This window comes from Sceloporus occidentalis, unplaced genomic scaffold (genome assembly GCF_023333645.1).
Source record: "Sceloporus occidentalis isolate IW3139 unplaced genomic scaffold, rSceOcc1.0.p SCAF_7, whole genome shotgun sequence".
Lineage (NCBI taxonomy): Eukaryota > Metazoa > Chordata > Lepidosauria > Squamata > Phrynosomatidae > Sceloporus > Sceloporus occidentalis.
Genome location: NW_028316987.1, coordinates 36,403,159 through 36,425,760, shown reverse-complemented (window position 1 = coordinate 36,425,760; position 22,602 = coordinate 36,403,159). Strand labels below are relative to the sequence as shown.

Genomic DNA, 22,602 nt, shown 5'->3' with positions numbered 1-22,602 from the left:
AAAAAGTCATGCAAGGAAAGAAAAACGATACTATTAGATTCACAGCTCTGCATCTTAACTTTAAGTGTTTGCTTAAGATAATATTGGGTTTTTTATTTTCTACTTATGTTTCCAATCACTCTGTGACTACGAGATCTGACCTAACCTTTCTGCCTGCATAAATCCTCAGTACCAGTTACTCAGCACTGCCTTCTCCGTTCCACTAGAGCAATGGTCCCTAAGCTTTTTGGGGCTACCACCCCCTTTCCTCTTGCATGACAACCCTAATATCCCGCTTCCCACATGTATTTCTTGATATTAGGTCACTAGGGGGCATGCAGTGTGTGGACTGCACTAGGTGACACCATTAGTGGGGTGACACCACAACCACCACTCAAGCAATGACACTATTGCTCCCTAAGTGTCTTCCTTTGGGAAGAAACAGGGTGAAGTCATACTTTGTAAGACACAAAGAGTTCGGCGGAAGAGAAGGTGTGGCCAGAAAGTGGGGCAAAAGAGACCTCTCTTTTCTCCAAGCATTGAGCTTCAAATATCCTCTAGGAGAAGAGTAGCAGACGAGGCAAGACAGGGGATTCCTCCGTCCTCCTGGTATGGCCTGGCCCAGTCTGTGAGAGGAAGACACAGGCAGGAGATTCAGGGAGTGAGGAAGGCTGCTGTCTGCCATGGACACAAGAGCCTCCAGCTTCAGGAGTAGTGTGCAGGAGGAATCCAGGGATCTTTGATTCTCTTAACTCTCAAAGCAAAAGCCTGTTAGAATGGGAGACAGTGGCCTTCGTCTTTGGGAGTTGGGTGCTGAATGAATCTAGGGATTCTTCATCCTCTTAACTCCTGAAATAGAAGCCTGTTGTTAGAATGGGAGAGAGCAGCCTTTAGCTTTGGGGGTGGGGTGCAGGAGGAATTTAGGGATTCTTTTCTTCTAAATCCCAAAGTAGAATCCTTGGATTTCTCCTGCACTCCTCTCCTGAGGCTGGTGTCTCCCCTTCTAACATTCTTCTAATGTTTACACCTTAATAATTCCATATATCACTGAATGTAATGGCAATAGTTGTGACATAAACAATTCTTAAGTAACTTCTTTGTCCTCCAAACTCCTAAAGCAGGAGGCTGCTGTCTCCCATTCACATAAGAGATTCCAGTTTTGTGAGTGGGATGCAGGAGGAATCCAGAGATTCTTCATTCTCTTGACACCTGAAGCAGAAGGCTGTTGTTGGAACAGGAGACAGCAGCCTCCAGCTTCATGGGTGCAGGAGGAATCCAGGGAATGTTTTGGGAGTTAGAAGGATAGAGAATCCTTGAAAGAAATTTGAAAGCTTCTTTTTGCCACCATATTTCCCTGTCTAAAACATGTTCTAATGCTTCATTCCTGTCAATTGATCTGTCACAAAATGGCACCCAAGCCTCGCAAGATTTTTCCAACCACTACTACTAATGAAATACTAAGGGAGTGAGCTTGTGTGGGGAGGTGAAGAGCAGGAGACACCACTGCACAAAGGAATCAACGTGGCTATGCAGTGGTTAATGGGGACCCTGAAAAGAATTTTCATGCTACTCTCATCCCCAGCATGGTCTTAAAAGCCATTGGTTTTCCTTGTCTTTCTTGCACACCAGTACTTTTACTGAAAGGTCCCCTGCTGCCCCCTTTTCTCTTCATTCCCCCCCCCCCCCGATCTTTCCATCTCCCCCAGGGGGGCATACTACCCATTTTGGGGATTACTACATTAGAGAATGAAGGATCTGTTATAATGTTTATAGTCTGGATGTGCTAGAACTGAAGGAACAAATTGGCTGGCCAGGTTACTAGGATAGTTAACCCAAGTAGCTAGAATGCATGGGAGATTGCATTTAGTGACTTCAAAGAAATGTATCCAAGTCTAAGATGGTATAAGTTATGGGATGGCTGGAAGTCCTCAAGCCAGTATTCCAGCCATGGTCTGTTGCATCCCAGAATCATTGTGGGCAGAAAGTTATCCAGTTTTTAGCATGCCCAGGACATAAGGGCTTTACTCACTAATACCTTCTGGAGTCTTTGTTTTCTCACTGTTTGTCTCTCATCGTTTCATACTGTTAATTCTGTATGAACTCTGCCACCTTATCTGAACTGTGTGATCTTATCCTTGTTTTTCGGTGAAGACATTAAAAACAGTATCTTAAAAATAACTGCTTGGCCCACCTTCAAGACCTTTTAAATTAATGGCTTAAATTTAATTGCTATGCACAACTAGATCAGATCCATTGAACAGTTATGTAAATCCCATTGATTTACTGTGTTTACTCTTATTGGACTAACATTGAGACCAATGAAACCTAGCTGTTGGCGGAAGAGAAAAGGGATGGTTTGGTTTTGATGTGGGAAGAAAACAAACTATAGAAAACAAATTATCTTAATGCACTTTGCATTTTGATTCATTAAGACAAGGCATAGAGGTAGGGGCACTGCTGTCCCTAATTTAACTGCCTTTGAAAAATTGATGCTTTTTAAAAATAGCTGTGAAAATAACACTTTGTCTAAAAATAAAAGGGAGCCTAGATGATGAGTGTGGGAGATGACAAATAAAAATAAAGATCATTTGACTTGGCATTGGAAAAACTGATGGTTGTGCTGTGAGTAGAAGTATGCAAGTTATTGAAAGTTTAAGACTGAGCTGCACAGTATACAGTGGTACCTCGGGATACGAAATACCCAGGTTACGAAATTTTCGGGATACGAAAAAATCCCATTGGAAAACATTGTGAGTGGGATGTTAAGAAAGTTTTTTCGGGTTACGGATTTCACACCAAATCGCGGCTTTTCCCCATTAGCGCCTATGGGAATTCGGCTTGCGAAAGCCTTTCGGGTTACGAAATTGACAGCGGAATTAATTTCGTAACCCGAGGCACCACTGTACAGGAAATCTGCTTCATTCTCTGGATAGTGTAGAAGATCAACCCATATAACATGGTGTTAGTTCTCTCCTGTAAGCTCAGAAGGCTAGAATCTATGTCTGTTTCATTTTCCTGCCTTGCCAACAATAAATTTTTAGTGTCTCTCTTATTATTATTATTATTATTATTATTATTATTATTAACCTTTATTTATAAAGCGCTGTAAATTTACACAGTGCTGTACATACAATCTTTTAGTTAGACGGTTCCCTGCCCTTAGGCTTACAATCTAAGAAGACACGACACAAAAGGAGAGGGGAGTGGTGGTGGGGAATGGGATCAGTTCCAGCAGTTCTTCTCCACCTCCGAGGCCTGGACCAAGGCAGATCGACTGGAGGAAGGGCTTGGCTTCTTAATGGATGGTTAAAAGGATTGTTTTAATTCTTTTAAATTAAATTAAAAGAAATTCTTCCTTTTCATGCTAAATCTATTCAGTTCAATTTTCTAAGTTTATACTTTTTTCCTTTTACCTTTACGCCTTCTTAATTTAAAAATACCCCACAACCTCCCCTCCCCTTCTCACTTACAATGGCTTCAACAATAGCAAATTTAAACATGCTGAGAAAAAAAAGCAAATGGAAACCAGTGATTTTATCAGGAAAAACATAGCAGGGAATCAATGCAGGGGCATCTGGAGAGTAGTCTCACTTAGGGGTGCAGCTCCTGCTATGTTTGAATAAGCAGCCCAGTTGTTTTTACAATTTGTTATATATGAATATCACTTGTAATATACAGTTTGGTCTTAAGTACATTCTCAGATGTTTGTGTTCAGTTGAGTTGTAGGGGCATCTGACAATCTTCTCCACTCAGTTGCTTGCCAAATATTTTAGGCTCCATTAGCCAGGCAACATGGCTAATATTGTCAGGGAGGATGGGAACTGTAATCTGGAAACTATGCCCTATGAGGAGTGACTTAGGGAACTATGTACAGTATGTTTAGCCTGGAGAAGAGATGGTTAAGAGGTGATACGATTAGCCTTGTTTAAATATTTAAAGGGATGTCATATTGAGGATGGAGCAAGCTTGTTTTCGGCTGCTCCAAGGATTAGGACAAGGAACAATGGATGCAAGCTATGGGTGAAGAGATTCCACTTAAACATTAAGAGGAACTTCCAGACAGAGCTGTTCGACAGTGGGACACACTCCCTCTGAGAGTACTGGAGTCTCCTTTGGAGGTCTTTAAACAGAGGCTGAATGGCCATCTGTTGGGGGTGCTTTGATTGTGAATTCCTGCATGGTATGGGGTTGGACTGGATGGTCTCTTCCAGCTCTGTGATTCTATGATTCTAAATCATCTGGTTAGCATGAGGGTGGAGATGGCTATTTTACACTGTAGATCAGACATTTCAGACTATTTGCCTGAGCATGTGGGACTACCTTCTCTATAAGTTATTGCAGGGAGTAATTTGATAAGTTTCTGGTATGTCCATCACTTTGGTTTTTTCTCTATATGTAAGCAAATATATGGAGGGGAAGGAGAAAATTTATTAAGTGTTAAGAGATCATGGTTTGTTTTTTTTCTAGGTGAAGAACACGAAACTGAGGTGAATGACGAGATGAATAGTTCAAAGGTGATAAATGACATCTTTGATGAAGTTCTTCAAGAAGGTGGGCCTGACATAGAGAAACTTAAAAAAGAAATGAGTATTAACTTAGAAGGTGATAGTGAAGAAGAAGCAGAAGAGACATTGAACATTTCATCAATGTCACTCTTAACACCCTTAACAGAGTCTGTTGCTGTTGTAAGTCCAGAGGTAAGAAAGGGTACTAAATATGATAGCTTTATTTGTGCACATCTAAGTAGAGTAAGCTCCCAGGAAATGAGATAATAGATTTTCAAATGTCCACTGTTTTCCTTTGGATGCTTCCTATATTAACAACAAAATCCCTTCAAATAAATATAGCAAAATGTAACCACTTAAAAATTTGAAGAAAAGTCAACTACCCCTTTCTCTCGGTTATTCAGGTTTTTGCTTCCCCTAATAAATCAGTTGGTGAAGGAAGCAATGCAAGTGATGACAGCCCAAAGTCCAGCAAATTTCAGAGAATGTCTGTCTGCAGAACTGAATCGGGAAGCAGCATTAGCTCCTTGTCAGAGGAGCGCAATCTTCTGTATAGGTAATAATACCTAGTTTAGAGTGCTTATATGAATTATCATATGATCCCTCTTGTAGTAATGGTGGTAAAACATAAGAGAAGACAGTTAAACAGTTGGCAGCATCCAAGAATAGTCAGGTGTCTTTTTGGAGAATAGACTCATGGGAAAAGTTGCAGGGCATTGTGACACTTTTGGAATACAGTTGACCCTCCATTTTCTCAGGGGATCCATTCTGAACCCCCTGCAAAAATGAAGACTCGCATATATTCAAGCCCCATAGGCTTGAATGTGGAATGTGCCCGTGAGCATGTACACCCCATTAGAAATAACAGAGGTCTCCCCCTCCGTGAATATTCAAGACCGCAGACCTCAAGTTCATGAGAAAGGAGGGGCAACTGTACATGGACAGAGCTTAAGATTAAAGGGAATCTGTTCACCTAGCATTATTCAGGAATTTGTATGGCACAAATCCATATTGCCACACTCAGTTCATTTTGAAGGGAGCTGAAAGAGCTGGCAGTGCTCATACCAATTTTAGCAAGATCAGTAAAGCAACAACTTCAGCCAACACTGATTTTAGTTGTAAGCCTGTTGTTAGTTGTCAGGTACACTATCTGAAATAGATTGGGTCAAACAGTCATCATCTTTCTAAAACCGAATTTTTCTTCCCTGGAAGCATTGATGCCTATCGGTCTCAGCGGTTTAAAGGAACTGATCGTCCTTCAATAAAGCAAGTAATTGTCCGCAGAGAAGATGTTTCTTCCAGACTTGAGGAGAGAAAGAATGGAAGTTCTGACCAAATTAACATTAAAAGCAAATTGCAGGTAGCTAAAACTCTGCCTTCTAGTTCTGGAAAAGTACATATTGTGTACATATTCCTGTAACAGTTCTTACAAAGATTGTAAATGAATTATATTTCAATTGTTTTCATTTTATAAAGTTGTTTGGGCCTACTAGCAGCCTGGATTTCAGAAAGGTTTTTATTCTGGGTTGATCTAGTGTAAAACCCATTTAATATCTGGACAAATACTAACTCACAGATGAACAGATTCATATATGAGGCAGTATGAATTGTGTTGGATGTGGCTTCATTGTTATGAACACCATAACATGACTGTTGATACAGTTCTGGCTCTGGGCATATACAGTACCTTTTAATATGTACAGTATTTCTGTCCTTCACAACTTAAGTGTAGGAACGTTAACTTATTTTGGCTATCAAACAAAATGGTAAACTTTAGCATGACTGCATCACCATTAGTCTCCCATCTTTACCATCCGTTCTTTTTGTATATTTAAAATACAGTACATACAGTTAGGTGGCAGTTTGATCACTAGGCATAAGCTGTATTGAATACAGCAGGACTTCTGAATAAATTCAACTAATAGTAAAGACTGTCACTTCCTAGAACAATGGTTCCCAACTTTGGTCCTCCAGGTGTTTTGGACTTCAACTCCCAGATGCCCTAGCCAACTTGGCCAACAGTCAAGAATTCTCGGACCTGAAGTCCAAATAATTTGGCGAACCAAAATTTGGGAACCACTGTTCAGAACATGGTTGAAAAAAAATGGCATATGGGTCATAGGTTGCCCAAATTTGTTTTTGGAAAATAAATCTGAAATGGCAATTTTTTGCACCCAAACACCCACTGGTAAATAAGGAGAGCTATCCTCCTTCGCCATTTATGCCTTGGAGATATCTTTTTCCCAATATGAAGTGGGGGGTGAGGTCCTCCAAAGTGCTCTTTCTCTGTTGGCCAGCATATTCCCCTAACCACTAATAGTTACCCACTTATGCTGTAGAAATGTAGCTCATGGCTGTGCCATTTTAAAATTCTGTACATACTTTTTAATTGGCTGCATTAACAATAGGTAGGTACTTCCTGATTCTACCTTGTCTTGTAAGGTTTGGAGGTTGCAGTATGAGGAACCTAATATACCTTCTGTCACACCTGTGTTTTTAAATTAAACAAATAATTAATTGGCTGGAATTATTGGATGAAAATGTAACAAACGAATGTGTTCTAATGTGTCCTTGTTTTGCTATCTCCACTCACTTAACCTCATTTAGGAGCTGAATAATGAAATAAATCTGCAACAAACTGTCATACATCAAGCGAGTCAGGCTCTGAACTGTTGTGTTGATGAGGAACATGGAAAGGGCTCACAAGAAGAAGCTGAAGCCGAGAGGCTACTTCTCATTGCAAGTATGGTGTTTTTATTTGTTTTACATTTATTTTGTGTATATTGATTTGTATTTGTAGTCTATAAAATATAATTATTTACATTATGATTTTCAGTTAGGAATAGAGAGAATTTTATTATGTTTCCAAATGTTCAAAAATGTTTGGTTTGATTCGCTGTCAGTTTGCATTATGATTAGTTAAGGTGTTAGAAGGTATTCCATGAACCTTGGTTTTCTATTATAATTAAAATGCTTATGTTTAGAAAAGTTGGAAGGAGCCCTGGTGGTACAGTAAATGCTGGTACTGCAGCCACAGTGATGTGAGTTCGATCCCAGGGCTCCAAGGTTGATTCAGCCTTCCATCCTTTCAAAAGTCAATAAAATGAGTACCTGGCTTGTTGGGGGCAAGATTGTAAACCGATTAGAGAGTGCTAAATTCACTGTTAAGTAGTACAGATATATAAATGCTATTGCTATGAAAACATATGCTCTTTTACTGCTTCTGAAGTACATTTTCTTTAATAAAAATACATTTGAACTTTTTTTTAATATTTCATTTTCCAATATCATTTGAGGCCTTACCTCTTGCTATGTGTGTTAACTAAAGGAAGGCCCCATACAGACAGGCCAAAATAAAGCTGATTCAGGTCACTTTGGAGGTATGCTGTTTACATGCATACAACGAGTCCAGAAGCTGTGCCAAAGGCACGATCCAGTCCCAAGGACTAGAGCGCAGCTTTCTCGCAACTTCTGGACTCTTAGTACGCCTGCATTGTGTAAACGGCATACCTCCAATGTGACCCAAAGCAGCTTTATTTTGGCCTGTCTGTAAAGGGCCGAAGTTTCTATTTAGAAAGGCATTAGATCTCTGAACGTCACGTATAGCGGGCACACTGAGCAAAGTAATCATTTTCCTTTAGTTGTTTTGGAACACCTGGCAACATTTGGGTGATATCTGCTTGAACTGAGTGGTGGACTATGGGTTTGATTCAGTGAGGAAATACTTATGGTAAAGCAATATAAATGAATAACGGCTAGAAAATTGAAAATAGCAATGACGGAAAGCTACTTTAATTCTAATGATGACCTGTTTGTACAGCTGAAAAAAGAGTAGCATTGTTGGAAGAGCTGAACAAACTGAAAAATGGAGGACTTCAGAAGAAGATTAAAGCTGATTCTCTACCTACTGGAGTTTCTCCAACCAAAGGATCTGTTACTCTGTCAGAAATGCGTCTGCCTCTGAAAGCTGACTTTGTATGCAGTACTGTGACAAAATCAGGTAATGCCTGTGTGGTCATAATTACAGTACAGAAGTTAATGCAGCATAATGGCTACTACTGCTGTATTGTTCTTGGATAAGTTTTACTTTCTTATGCACCAAGTTTGAACACTTGTTAAATTTGGGGTTCAGTAACACATTTTTGCATCATCTCCCAATGATTTTATCCACCTGTTGGCTAGCATGCTATCTTCCTTTTAAAAATAAGTCTGTAAGCTGATGTATGCAACTTCAGCAATATCATAAGCAGTAAAAATGCTGAATAAAACATTTTTGTCTCTAGGCCTGTGTTAGCAGCTTTTGCAAATCTGTGGTTATAACAGACTGTGTGCTATTGAACTATTCATAGATACGGCAAACTACTACTACATAATCATGTTGAAAGCAGGAACAGAAAACATGGTTGCTACACCACTTGCAAGTACTGCAAATTCCTTGAGTGGAGATGCTCTTACTTTTCCAACAACATTCACATTGTAAGTATTCTTTAGCTACTTAATAGTACTGTATATTTTATTTATTATGTTAAATATTTATTTGTTGCATATACTGCACACCCCAAGGGGGTTAACAAATATAGCAACAAAATCCATTTTAAAACACATTTACTAAACTGACCAACATTATTAAAGAAAACTGGGGATCAGAAAAGAAATGATAAAAGACACTATTCTTGTTTGACATAAGAGTAATCCAGTGTAGGTTTCATTGCCTACCATTTAGGAATGCCAGATTGTGATCTAGGTGCTCGTATTTTCCCCTGTTTCTTTTGGTCACTGAGAATAGAAAAGATGTATTTCCCTTTTCTTCTGTTCAGATTAATCCTTGATTTTTCTTAATATTTCCTCCCCCCAAATAACTTACTCTGTCCATCCCCCATCCCACCACATGCTTTCCTATATTTCCCCTTCTCCCTTGCAGCCCTCTTCTTGCTTCTTGGTTCTGTCCAGGGCCTCATAAGCAAAGGGTTTTCCATGCAAAGCATGCTGTAGCCTCAAAAGAGGCTTCTGCTCTGCCCAGGCTCAGAGCAATGAAACAAAAGAATATAGAGCTCAGATGCTGAGTAGGCTAGGCTGTTGCCATGATTAGGAAGGCTTTTCTCACATTACATGGGCAACGCTTAGCACTATAGGAAGTCCACTTTTTTTGAACCACACTAGATTTCTTAGTGACAAATGAGTGCTATTGCTTGAGGAATGATTAAATCCAAAAAAGTTAGTTAACCACTAGATGGTGCCAAAGGACAATCTACCTTACCCTATAGGTTTTGATGAACTCATGCAGAGCTAGACTGTCAAACCCCTGTGGATTAGATAAGGATTTCTTCCAGGCTGCTTTCTGAAAAAGCTCTCCTCCCATTTAAAAAAAAATACATCAGCTTTTAAAGGTATTTAGTGAAAAAAATAAAGTAATAATTGTTATCTCAAAAGAGTTTTAAATGTTATCAAATATGCAGTAGGCGTGTTTCCTCTTCTTTCTTAGATTCACATATTTCCTCTTGTAAAATTAAGGGCAGGCAGGGATCAGCACCCTGTCCAAACAATAAGAAAATGGAACCTGGAATCAAGTTGATTTTCACCAATCCAGATGCTGTTAAGTCCAGCCATAATGGTTCACCACCAACTTCATGACAAATAGATTATTTTGAGATACTAGCCAGAGGGTTGACATGACATGTATTGTACATGTTCTCTTCCAATACTGAAGATTATCACAAGTCTGCATAAAATTTTCTCTGAGTGGTCTCCAGTAATTCTGATCATGTATCTATAAAACTTCCCTGAATTCATCCATTCAGTGGAGCAGGAAAAAGAGGAGATATGGGGAAGATCTTGACTTGCTGCAACCTTGACTTCAGCTAGGACTCAAATATAATACTTTGACATATCAGGCTTTTCCACTGCATAATCAGGAATGGGTTTTAAACCACTAGTGTGCTATACACATATTAAAATATTTCCCTGGGGCGTAACCTTTCTTTGGCTAATTGCAGCCCACGGATTCTTTTCTTGATATTCACACACCATCCCTGGAACTTTATCCAAACCATATTTAGAGCTCTAAGCTCAGCTGCTTTGCACCTTTTGTCCCCCGCCACTGTCAAGAGTGTAAACACCATTGTGTCTTCCACAAAGGCAGAATGGTTCTCAGAACAAACGTACCATATATACTCAACTATAAGTTGACTTCATGTATAAGTCAAGGGCAGGTTTGGGAGCCAAAATTGTGATTTTTGATATAGCCCATGTATAAGTTGAAGATAAAACTTAGGAGCATGTAACAAAGGATATAAAGGATGAAGGAAAGGAAAATGATGCCAAAGCACACCACTATTTTCCCAAGGACAGCAGTGGCACAATGATGGAGAGAGAGCAAAGGGGGGCTGGTGGTTTTAGGTTGAACTGTGCTATCACCTTTTGCCCCTCAGAGAAGAGGATCCTATTTTGATAAGAGTTAAGATTCAGTACTTACACTAACTCATGGATAACTTGACCCAGGTTTTCTGCATTACTTTTTGGACTAAAATTTCTAGACTTATACTTGAGTATTTACAGTACAGTTGAATCCAAAGATTAAGTCCATTTTCACAGGTCCCAGGAGCTTATGCTTTCCTCCTCCCCTTCTGCCAAATGTAGAACAGCCTTCTCCAACCTAATGGCTTCCACATGTTTTGGAGTACAGTTCCTACCATTGTCAATGATAAGGGGTGATGAGAATCATAGTCAAACGTCTGAAATGGCTGGGGAAAGCTGCCCTAAATTGAGTTCCCCTCCTGAGCATACATGGAACTAAACATCACGAGAAGAGTACTTAAGCAGCTACAGTAAACAAAAATATTCAAATACAGTTATTCATATATTTCATTCCACCCCACCTCCCTGGGGAAGAATGTACCGTGCACCCATGTTATACATGGGCACACCATACGTGGCTTCCAGCATGTGCTGGAAGCCTGCACCGAAAGAAGTAATGGGGTGCACACCCGTGGTGGGCACAAGCCCCATTACTTTTAATGGGACTCCAGCATGCACATTTTTTTCTTTACGTCGAGTGGGGAGAGTCTGGAATGGATTCCCTGCGTAAGAAAAGGGTGTACTGTTTCTTAGTTTCACTGCTTGACATGTACACACCTCTGCATTTAACATCTCATTCTACCAAAGTAACATTTGCCCCATCCACAAATGCACACCATAGCAGATATCCCAAGCAGTTACATGGGCCTCATTACAAGCTGAATGTACATCCCTCCAATGTGCCTCTATCTTGGGAAGGGTAGTTCTACAACACTCCCTGCCCCCTTTCCTAAGGCAGCCATCTAACACTCTCAGGATATTAGACCGCTTTGTCTTCCATGATGAGAAATGGAAGAACAAAGCATTGGTGCTCCCTGTGAAGGCTCCTTCTAGTTAACCTGTGGTTGCATCCAGCACCACACTCTTCAGAACATGTGGTTACTCACATATTCACTGCACAAAATACTAACACTGCACTACATGGCCAGATTATTTCTCATATTTTTTCTCTCCTTTAACAATACAAGCTGGCTGTGAAAGAGGAAACAACGGTGATTGAAGATAGTAAAAGAACCTAGGTCACATTCTTTTCCTTTTTAAAAAAATAAGAAGACATAACCTGCAATAGGTGCTTCTGAATACCAGACAGGGAGACTTCACTCTAAAGAACTAATTTTCAAATGTAAACAAAGCTTCATTCTTAAACTCCTGCAACAGAATGGACATTGCGTTTCCACCCCACACAATTCTTGGACACATAGTAAAATATTGATTACTTTCAGTCATTTTAATTTAGCCTAACACATACAGTGGGCCCTTGCTTTATGCGGGGGATCCATTCTGCCCCCTCTGCATAAAGCAAAAAAAAAAAAAACCAACCGCGTAAACTTGAGCCCCATTATATCCAGTGGGGCTCATGCTTGCTGCGTGGCTACGCGCGCCATTCGCAAGCTTCATTGGATATAATGGGGCTCGTGCTCGCTGTGTAGCAATGCGTGCACGCAGGGTGCGCACCCATTTCCCAGGCAGCTTCAGCATATGCTGAAAGGCACCTGTAAGGAGCCTGCGTATGGTGCAGGCTCACTGTACAATATAATGGACTACTTGCTTATTATCTCCTCGGAAACTGTTGGTTTGCTGTATTGCATGTCCAGCAGAGGTGTAGCTATGGAATGGGGGGTGGGGAGTGGGACGAAATAAGAAATTTATACCTTCCAAATAAGAATTCTGCTTCCCCACCTCCCAATTTTTTTCCTTAAGATTTTTATCATTCCAGTAACATAAAACTTTAATTGAGCATATAGAAGTACAGTTAAGGCATCCAAAGAAAATGCAGAAAAAGCAAAGAAAAGAAGAATGCAAACAAAGCAAATATAAAAGTTTTGGATATGAATGATTTTCAGTGTGTCTCTCCAATGTTAGAAATTTGAGGATTGAAGGAAAATGTCATGGGTGGCACGGGGGGAGATTCTAATTTCCCTCCCCTCCCCTGCTAACTAAACATTGGATATCTTACATGGCAAATCCAGCTATTTTCCAGGTGGAAAGCTATAGCAGCTCCATACCTACACTCCTTTTTTGGCTACTTAATTTCTTTAGAACTTACTTCAGTATTTTGCCATTTGGCTGCAATTCCTAAGAGCGACTGCTGTTTGCTTTAGGTAAACAGCAAGCTGTACAATGATCTCTTGGAAAATCCCACTGACTTTTTTATTGGAAAGGAAAAACAGACACATAACATATTTAAGGTACAATTCTAATCTCTTGATAATGAAGGTCTGAGTGCACTGAAAAGCAATGGAGCTGCTGAGATAAGTACAGTAGTGAAAGTCAGCTTTTTAAAGGCCTTCCATCTAATTCATATGCTCCTTTGAGTAATGCTGGAAATACTTGATAATCAGCCTTGGGAGCTAGTGGAACTGATACCCCTCTGTGATTTTTGAGCAAACAATCATGACTTTGACATTGTCCGGGCCATTACTTTGCTTGGACCTAATTTTAGCATGGGACATTACAGTATAGATTCAAATTATTTATTTAGATTTTAAAACCTGATTTGTAACTGGCTCTAATCTTTTTATTTTTTTTAAGGCAAGATGTGTCCAGTGACTTTGAGATAAATATTGAAGTTTATAGCTTGGTATGTATCATTCATTTTTCATATGTATCATCTTGGTAGAATACTGGGGAGACCAGTAAGTTTTAAAATGTATTTTTTTCTGTATTAGGTTCAGAAGAAAGAATCCACAGGCACAGATAAAAAGAAGAAAACAGCTAAGTCGAAGGTAAAGTGAATAATTATAATGTCTTGGTAACATTGACAAAGTGGGAAAACCAGAATTTTTCAGTCAGCATAGCACATTTAATTTCATTTTGACTAAAAGGTTCCTAAGCCTTATTAATGAAAAACTTATGTTTACTGTTTCACTGTTGTGGATTGTGGCAATCTTGAATTGCTTAACTTCAAAGGCTAAAATTCAGTCATGTGTGACACAAGACTCTGTAAATTTAAAACAGTATTTTGTTTCTCTTTTGGCAAACCTGTTAACCATCCTGCTTTACCCACATGCATTTAGTTGCTAGTTTCTGGTACAAGATGTGTTTGCCCCTTTGGTAATATATCATATGTTCACACAATTTCCACATTTCATAAATTTGTACTTAAGTGACCTGGCAGGTTTGCTTTAAATCTGGGAGAGAACCTTCAGTGAAAGGAAGTAATGAAAAACATCCCGTTTTGAAAGCCTGACAACTTTTGCAGACATTTAAGTGAAGCTTATGCTTCCAGCATATTTCAGAGAAAACTAAAGGTGTACATATACACTACGTTCTCTCTTAAATGTCTGCAAAGGTTGTCAGGCTTTCAACACCCACACACCCACACCCCTCCATATTTGCGGTTTTGATATTTGTGGCTTTTATTATTCACAGATTTGATTAATATGTTCTCTCTAAGAATATCTAGCTGCTCCAATGTCTATGGTCAACTTTAACTAAAAGTTGCTCTGAAAGACCTAGAGATTCCTAGAGAGGTGTCCTCTCAGGTAAAAACATGGTGTTTCTGTTATTTGTGTTTTTTCCATATTCACGGGGGTCTTGTGTCCCTAACCCTATGGAGGGACGTGTGTGTGTGTGTGTGTGTGTGTGTGTGTGTTATATATATAATGGTAAAACAACCCACTTTTGCAAATCTTAAGAAAATTGTAATGGTGGGTGTATAGGGTTGAATGGATTTGGTATGTATCCTATTTTTGTATTTATGTTTTTTAAACCAAGAAAACTATATATATATATAGAAAATTAATCAATGCAAACCTGACAGAACTTGGAAAAGTCCCCCCCCCCCCCCCCCCCGATTGTATCTCCAGAATCTCACAACCAGCATGACCAGTGTATGGGTAGTATGGATTCTGGGAATTCTAGCCCAGAAAAGTACTTTTCTGACACAAGGGAGAGACATATTATTTAAAATGGGTCAAACCTTTTTCCTTACATGATGGCATAGTCCCATTCCAAGAATTTTGAGGACAATATGAGCTGTTAAATGTTTTTAAAAAACTTTTAAAAATTGTTCTGTGCCTTTAATATGCAAAGTGGTTTCCCCGCAAATATGCAAATAATAGACAATCCAAAGCTGTAGGTTATATAATGAGTAATTTATAGGTTTCAGATAAATCCTTGCCACACGGGCAAACTTGTAGACTGTATGAAATATAAGATCTAGAGAGAAAAGAGTATGAACATGGATACACATGCTTACAGAACTTGCATTTGGATTTGGGCAAACCTAACCGAATTTATCTATCTGTCAACTTTACTTCAGCACATACAATTTAAAGGGTTCTAACATTTGTGCTTCATCATATTTATTTTATCTCTAATGCCATAGGCTATTACACCAAAGAGATTACTGACATCCATTACTACTGTAAGTACTAATGCTGTAATGAATTCCTCATAACTAACTTGTCATCTCAGAAAGCTCCCTTTAGTTATGATTTTTGCAGTGTGGCATAATTATTTTTGAGTGTTTTGATATTTGTATTTACTATGCTTTTTCACTTTAAAAAATTAATGATTGGATAGCCTTTTAACATACCACGCTATTGTTAAAGTGTACGTGCCTAAAATGTTTCTTGAATAACCTGTTTCCATGTGCATGTTTTCTTTCTTATAGAAGAGTAACCTTCTTACTCCAGGTAAGCAAAACTTTGGTTTTTCTACTCACAATGGTCACTTCAAGTTGCCAACTTGGAAATGGAGGTTCTTTACAAGGGGTGGCACTAAGGCAGTCAAGCAAAGCAGCCTGATTGGTGCCTTAGATGCAGATTCTGAGCAGCCACAACAGTTGAACAGTAGTACACAAAGGAATGAAGTGGAATGTTTAGGTTTCCAGCCATCCCTGATGATGTATTTTTAAAAAATATGAGTACTACAGTGAGTCCAGCAGGCTTTTGGGTTTCCACATCTTGACAGTGACAACTCTGTGGATACAGAGCAATATAGATGCCCAGCAGACATACAGACAATCATTAAAGAAGTTGTACATGAGGATGTATATGCTATCCTAAGGTCAATTAATGAATTATAGTGTAATGTATTTGGTCAAGCAACAACATCATCTTCAATGAATTTTCAATTAAATGTATTATTTAATACAAGTGAATTCAAAGAATATAATATAACCAATGAACTTATATAATATTAATTCATTAAGCAAGGATGTGAATACTAGGGAGGTTCCTTCTTCAATTAGAGGAAGAGTTCATACACAGTCTCAGTTTATTTAGTGAAAACAAGTATCCAGAAAGAGTGCTTGTCATGCCTTCAACACTCAGTACAGTAGATCTATTGATTTGACTGAGGAGAAAGGTATTTCTGCAGGGAAGAAATGTGCAAAGAAGGCAAAGCTTTTAGATATAGAAGCTGGTAATGAACCAGAAATAGAACAAGAATTAAATGATTCGCATGTAATCCAGTGCTCAAATGACAGCAATAGTGAAGAGGATTCTTTGGGTGAAAATTTAGATCTGGAAGATAATACACATAGATTATTAATGGTTGAACAGTTTAGAAACTTGTTAAAGAGATTGCTTCAATCTTTGGGTTTAGAGTCTGAATCTGAAGGGTAGCCAGAATGATAGTGATTGTAATACTGAACAGAGAGTAGAGGCAGTGCTAAATAGATCTTTTCAAAGATCTGTAGATCCCATTACCAGAAATGTTTAAACAGGTGTGCTCCCATTATAACTAATAGATTGTTAGGTTATTTTCAGAAGATATATCTATTTACGAAAAAGGATATGGAGTTCCTTAAAGTGCCACTTGTGGATGGGCTGGTCACAACCCTTATTTTGGGAGCTGTAGTTCCTAAAGAGTGAGGCGCAGTTCTTAAGGAAATAGATGAATGCAGGGCAGAGGCAGCATTAAAGAAAGTTCATGAAGCTGCTGCTTTGGTGATTAGAAGTTCTACAGCAGCTTCCATGTTCACTAGAGCAGCTGTTCTTTGAGTTCAGGATCTATTTGAAGTCAAAGAAAATCATGACCCCCAGGTTGGAGAACCCCTGCACTAGATGATAAACCAGTCATGGAGCTTTGCTTTGCTAAAAGGAAGAGCAATCAAGAAGAAGAAATACTGTTACTATCAATAGTTCATGACAAGTAGGGTTCCTGCTAATCCTTGTTTTGTTGTGTAGTGCCTTGTCTTATAGTACAGTATAGTCATTTTAAAAGGTTTTAAATTGGTTAGATTAATCAATTGATGATACTATCTCTAATAACATGCTCAATATTTTTCTTTACAGCTATGGCCAGCCCAGGTGGACCAAATGCCGTGCGCACTAGTAACTTTGTTCTTGTTGGCTCATGCACAATTTCATTGTCTTCAGTAGGAAATACCAAATTCCAGTTGGACAAGGTAATACAGGGGTGGGCACGAGACTGATAGCTTATCATTATTTAGGTAATAACCTCAGCAAAACCCTGGCCTAAATTATAAAGCTGAAATGAAGGAAGCTTGGGGTAATCACAAGTCAGTAGAAGCTATGAGTTCCATTCATTTCTGGTATGCAACAATCCAGTTGATCAGTCCTGGACACATTTGAAATGTGTTTCCATGGTATGGTGAGTCAGGGATCTGTGGGAATCCCAGCTTGTCATGACTTCTTCTAGCAGCAGCAGTCAGTCAGCCCTCCTTTTTTGAATCATTCCCTCACAACAAACTAGAGAAGGAAACCAGGGAAAACCGTGGATTTTTCCCCCTGTTTTGTAGAAAGGGAACAACTAGGGAAGGATAATTTCCCACTGTCACACCAGATGATAAACCAGTCCTGGAGCTTTGATTTTCTGAAAGTGGGAGCAATCAACAAGAAGTACTGTTACTATCAATGACAAGTAGGGTTCCTGCTGATCCTTGTCTTGTTGTGTCATGTAGATATATCCTGTGTCTTTTGAGCTGCTCTGTCAGTGTTTTTAAAGTTGTATTTAAAGTTAGCATGAAGTACTACGTATGTAGTATTTAAAAAGCAAAACAGATCTATTAATATTGAAGTCTCAATTCTTCAGCCAAAAACTGCTACAGTACCCCCCGTGTGAATGTAAACCTTTTTCTCCCTGGTAGTCAACTCAGTAAAAGCCTTTCTATTTAGTAACCATTGCATGAACAAAAACATGTATTGGTGTTGTGACTTAAATGGCTGCTATGTAAATTTAGTAATAGTCTCTTTACCAAAGGCTGAAACGGCTTATTGCCCATTACTTGAAAGAATTTCACATTAGTTGTCTTACTGCAGGAGCAGGATTTTAAGAAAAACAATATGTAATGTTTTAATGGAGTGCTTAACAGTATTGCTGTTAATTTGTTATTGCTGTAAATAGTATGTCAGTGTCTATACATAATCTTTGGAAATGGAAATTAGCAAAAAATGAATTCTTGCAGGAATTCCTGGATTTTCTAGATTATCTGCAGGATTTAGAAGAATAATTAGGCTTTAATGGAAGTTCTTACCTTTCTTTTCTTTCCTCTTCAATGTGACAGCAGTAGCAACAGAGATACATGCCTTACTACATAAATACACACACTTTTAGAGACATACGCAATTTAATTCATACAGTTATCCTGGTAGAACCTCTAGTTTGGGAGTAACAACAAGGGCCTTGAATTAGGAAACTAACTTTCACACTAGGCTGAAGAAGCTGCACCTGTAAGCACATGTTTGTTTAAACTCTCTTGACATACCACTGAACTATTTTGTATGTTCATTCTTTTCAAGAAACTGGCTAATTAAATACCTTGCTCTGGTGCACCATTTAAAAGATGAAGCAGACTGTCATGATGCACATTGGTAGCGCTACACTGCTGTGTGTTTTCTTCTTCTGTTGCAGTTGGCTTTTAGTTGCATTCAGCATTGCTCATTTCTTTTTTCCCCCTAGATAAATTATGGAGTTAAGGAGAGAGAGCTACTGGGTTGTTTGTTCCAGGATAAGGTTGCTGTGCTTTCTTCAAAAAGAGTTCCCAGTGCATGCTACTTATGTCTTGTCATTAAACTTTGCTTATGGTTATACTGACGTGCTGCTTTAAGGACCATTTAAAAGTTTTTCAACTGGAGATGTGTTGAATGCCATTTTTTTAGGGAGAATGTCCCTACAGGAACACTTTGTGCTATCCTTATGGAGTCTCAAATGCTAAGCAAATCTGTAAGAGAGTGATTCTACATTCCATGGCTTCTATAAATAGAAACTAGCATTGGTAAAAACCCTTGTAATGTTGGGAGAACACTTTAGCTTTTCAGTGTTGCAACCTGAAAATAATTTTCTGCCTTGAAGACTTGATTTGCCTTGCCTTGCCTTGTTCAGTTCAGTAATTTCATGTAAAAACTAACACTGATAACCTTCTTTCTGAAACTGGGCAGTCAGCTAAGTGCCATTATGACTAGACTGTGTTGTTTTCAACCTTTTATTTTCGATAGAACTAGGTTAGACATGTTTAGGTGGAGCTGTAGAAGAATGTTATTTTTAATGCCACCTAGATTGCTAGCCATCCTTCTGCTATGCTTCCGAAAATGAGACCAACCAAACCAACAAATGGAGAAGCTGTCAAAGAATCTTTCTTGAATTGCATTAGAACAACCTTGTTGGTTTGGCTCTTGCTACAAACTGGCTAAAGTCTGAATGCGAGAGGGCGTTCTCTTTTAATCTTTGCAGTTAAAAGGCCATTTTGTACATGCATCACTCTTCAGGGCTTCGGACAGTTTGCCATTTCAGTTACATTCAGTTAACATTGCTTTATTTAATGTTGCTAAATTTTATGTGGTTTCTATTCCGTTATGAGTGATAAATGAATGCAAGCATATATATATATTTTAAAATACTTTGGATAAACTGTTATGGCAAAAGAAGTCAACACAAATGAGATCAGAGCAAAACACTAGATTACAAGGGCATAAAAGTATGGTCCACTCTTTAGTAATTTAACTTGAACATGAAGTTGTTCTGACTTTAGTTTTTGAAAGCTTGGGAAGATAAACTGAAGTGTTCTTCTGCATACTAATTATAGCAGAGGTCTTACGAATTAAGAAGGTGCCATTGTAAAATATGTATACACACAGATAACTTTATTCTAAATAAAGCCAACAAAGCAAAACCAAAAAGAGAAATTTTGAAGTAAGCACACTAAACTGAAATAGCTTAATACTTGTGTAATGAGCTATTTGCTGTTTGACAAAAGTGATTATATGGCATTGCTTATGGGAAGAATGCCAGCCTCCTTATTATAAATTAAAGAATGATGTTTCATAAGTGCTTCATCTGAAATAAAAGATGGGGATACTGATGAAGTTATTTTGTCTGGATAATAGTACATAATTTTACTAAGCTTTTAGTGAAAACAAAAAATGTGTTTTCCCCATGCTCTAGGCTTGAGCTATAAATAGGCTTATTCTAGTCTTTTGTAAATTCTTCTGCTGAGGTGGGTATTTTACTTAGTACAAACTGTTAGTGTAGATCTAAGCTCTTGGAGGAAAATATGAATTCAAATTAAATCAAGTTGTCTTCCATGCAAATTAATTTCAAGTGGAGAAGAATTGTGTTGTATTTCCTGTAACATCTTTAGCATAGTTAGGGTACAGGATGTACTATTGATAATAAAACTGTTTTGGAAACATATTTGGAAAACAAACCTCTCCAATTGTGTTTCGAGACACAACAGGGAGAACTTAAGATTTCACGACTTTTTATGTAGGTAAAAGAATATTTGGATGTAGGTAAATGCAAGTGTTTCTCAAACATGACTAAGAATAACATCTCTGGATTAAGAACGATCATTTTGAAGGTAAACTTGGTGTGCAAATGCAAACTGCTTGATTTGGTTTAAGCCATGGGACTTGGCACACTTAATTTGAGGAAGCGAAGTGACATAGGATTTACAAAGGCATTTAAAGCAGACTTTAAATTTCCTTCTATAGATGTGCTGGCTCTCTGAGGTAAATTCAGATTTGCTGGGTTGGGACATGTTTCATTTTATAAAAGCAGCGAGAGTTCTTTTTAGCTACCACTTCACTGAATATGTCTAGAGTATCTACCTAAATTTTGCAGTACTGATGTGAACAAATTTGGAAAAACTTGTTTTGGTCCTTCAAGCGTACTGTCTTCTTTCCTGGTGAAAGTAGGCTTTCTGCTTTGTGCACTAACATGCAAGCATAAGTGTTTGTGTCTTGCTGGAAGCAGGGATGTCTTCTGCTTTTGGATGTTGCTTGACTGTACGTACTGGATAATGCACACTTCCACAACTAATGCTATTTTTAAAAAAGTGCCAGCTTTGTTTCTGAAAGCTTGTAGCCTTTTTTTTCCAAGTTGGATGACTGTAGGTTTCCCACATCAGCCATATTTGGTGGGAACTGTGTCAGATCATCCAGGTATGTATGCTGGGTTGGTAGTGGAGGGAAGAGTCTTGAACTGGTACAAGTAGTATACCCGAGATGAAGGGCCATAGCAGACGGCTCTGTAGGAGCAGTCTCCAGCCATGATTGCGTGGGGACCATTGTGACTGCATTGCCCACTTCCAAAGTGGGCCATCACCACAGTCCCAAGCCGTGCTGGCCAGGAATCAATCCAAAGTTACTCCTTTTTAGTCAGTTTTTTTGCCCCAGTCTCAGGGCAGCTTCCAGCTGCTTTGGGGGCATGTGCCATGTAAACACCATGCCCCTAAAGCAGCTGGAAGCCGCTTCATTTGACCCATGCCTTTTGGGCCAAAATAAGAACACGTGCAATGGGCATTTAGCCCTCTGCTGTAAGACCTCAAAGATGACTAAGCTTTCTCTGAATGTCTCTTTGATAAGTGTTTGCCATGTATATTTTAACAGCCATATTAAGGCATGTGTTGTCAACGTTTTCTTAGCCCCCACTTCCACCCTTTCCTTGCTTAGTAGCTGGAGAATCAACAGCTCTCTCTACATGGTAGCAATTGTAGGCAGCCTTACTTCTGAATTTTCTTGAACATCTGATTATCGTGTGTCCAGAAATTTCTTCTTTCCAAGGAAGCAACATTTCTTAGATCCTTTCTGGATTCTTAGAGTTAGAACCTTCACTTGGAATGTATGTGATAATGTTAATCCTGAGACCAGTGACATAAAATAATTGAATATGTGGGGTTTTGTTACATTTTGCTTTGTTTTTCTTTTTCCTGGAAGCTGTCCCTTGTTTTCAAGTGATTGTGACTTCTTACAGAGAAATAATGATTCTTAGAATCTTCAATTTATTTATTTTTCAGGTTCCTTTCTTGTCTCCTCTAGAAGGCCATATATATCTGAAGATTAAATGTCAAATAGATTCTTGTGTGGAGGAGAGAGGCTTTTTGGTAAGTTGTTGTTATTGCATGTACAGCGTTAACAAGCCTGTTTTAAATCAGAATAAGATTCTAGAATTGCCCATCAAAGTTTGTTCTGATATTTTGGGCATATTAAAACTGGTACTTATAACTTGTGAATATGCCAATAATATCTTCATACGTTCTTGTACTGCTCTCTAGGTTCTGGCTAATGAAGCAGACATAGAATAATTTCAGAAGTCCTCTAAAAGTAGACATTAATGTGATTACAGCTGTTGAAGC

The 22,602-nt window shown here is 38.7% G+C and overlaps 1 protein-coding gene across 3 annotated transcripts in view; it reads left to right on the top strand.

Annotated features, from left to right (window-relative positions):
* ANLN (anillin, actin binding protein) overlaps window positions 1-22,602 on the top strand; it is a 44,448-nt gene that overhangs the window by 19,424 nt on the left and 2,422 nt on the right. For all 3 annotated transcript variants that reach the window (XM_089532589.1, XM_089532590.1, XM_089532591.1), the window contains 12 exons: window positions 4,447-4,676; window positions 4,889-5,040; window positions 5,697-5,844; window positions 7,092-7,227; window positions 8,305-8,484; window positions 8,834-8,960; window positions 13,590-13,638; window positions 13,727-13,783; window positions 15,388-15,426; window positions 15,676-15,697; window positions 17,303-17,415; window positions 22,264-22,350. In XM_089532589.1, the coding sequence (XP_089388715.1) occupies window positions 4,447-4,676; window positions 4,889-5,040; window positions 5,697-5,844; window positions 7,092-7,227; window positions 8,305-8,484; window positions 8,834-8,960; window positions 13,590-13,638; window positions 13,727-13,783; window positions 15,388-15,426; window positions 15,676-15,697; window positions 17,303-17,415; window positions 22,264-22,350 (1,340 nt within the window). The remainder of the gene's footprint in view (window positions 1-4,446; window positions 4,677-4,888; window positions 5,041-5,696; window positions 5,845-7,091; window positions 7,228-8,304; window positions 8,485-8,833; window positions 8,961-13,589; window positions 13,639-13,726; window positions 13,784-15,387; window positions 15,427-15,675; window positions 15,698-17,302; window positions 17,416-22,263; window positions 22,351-22,602) is intronic.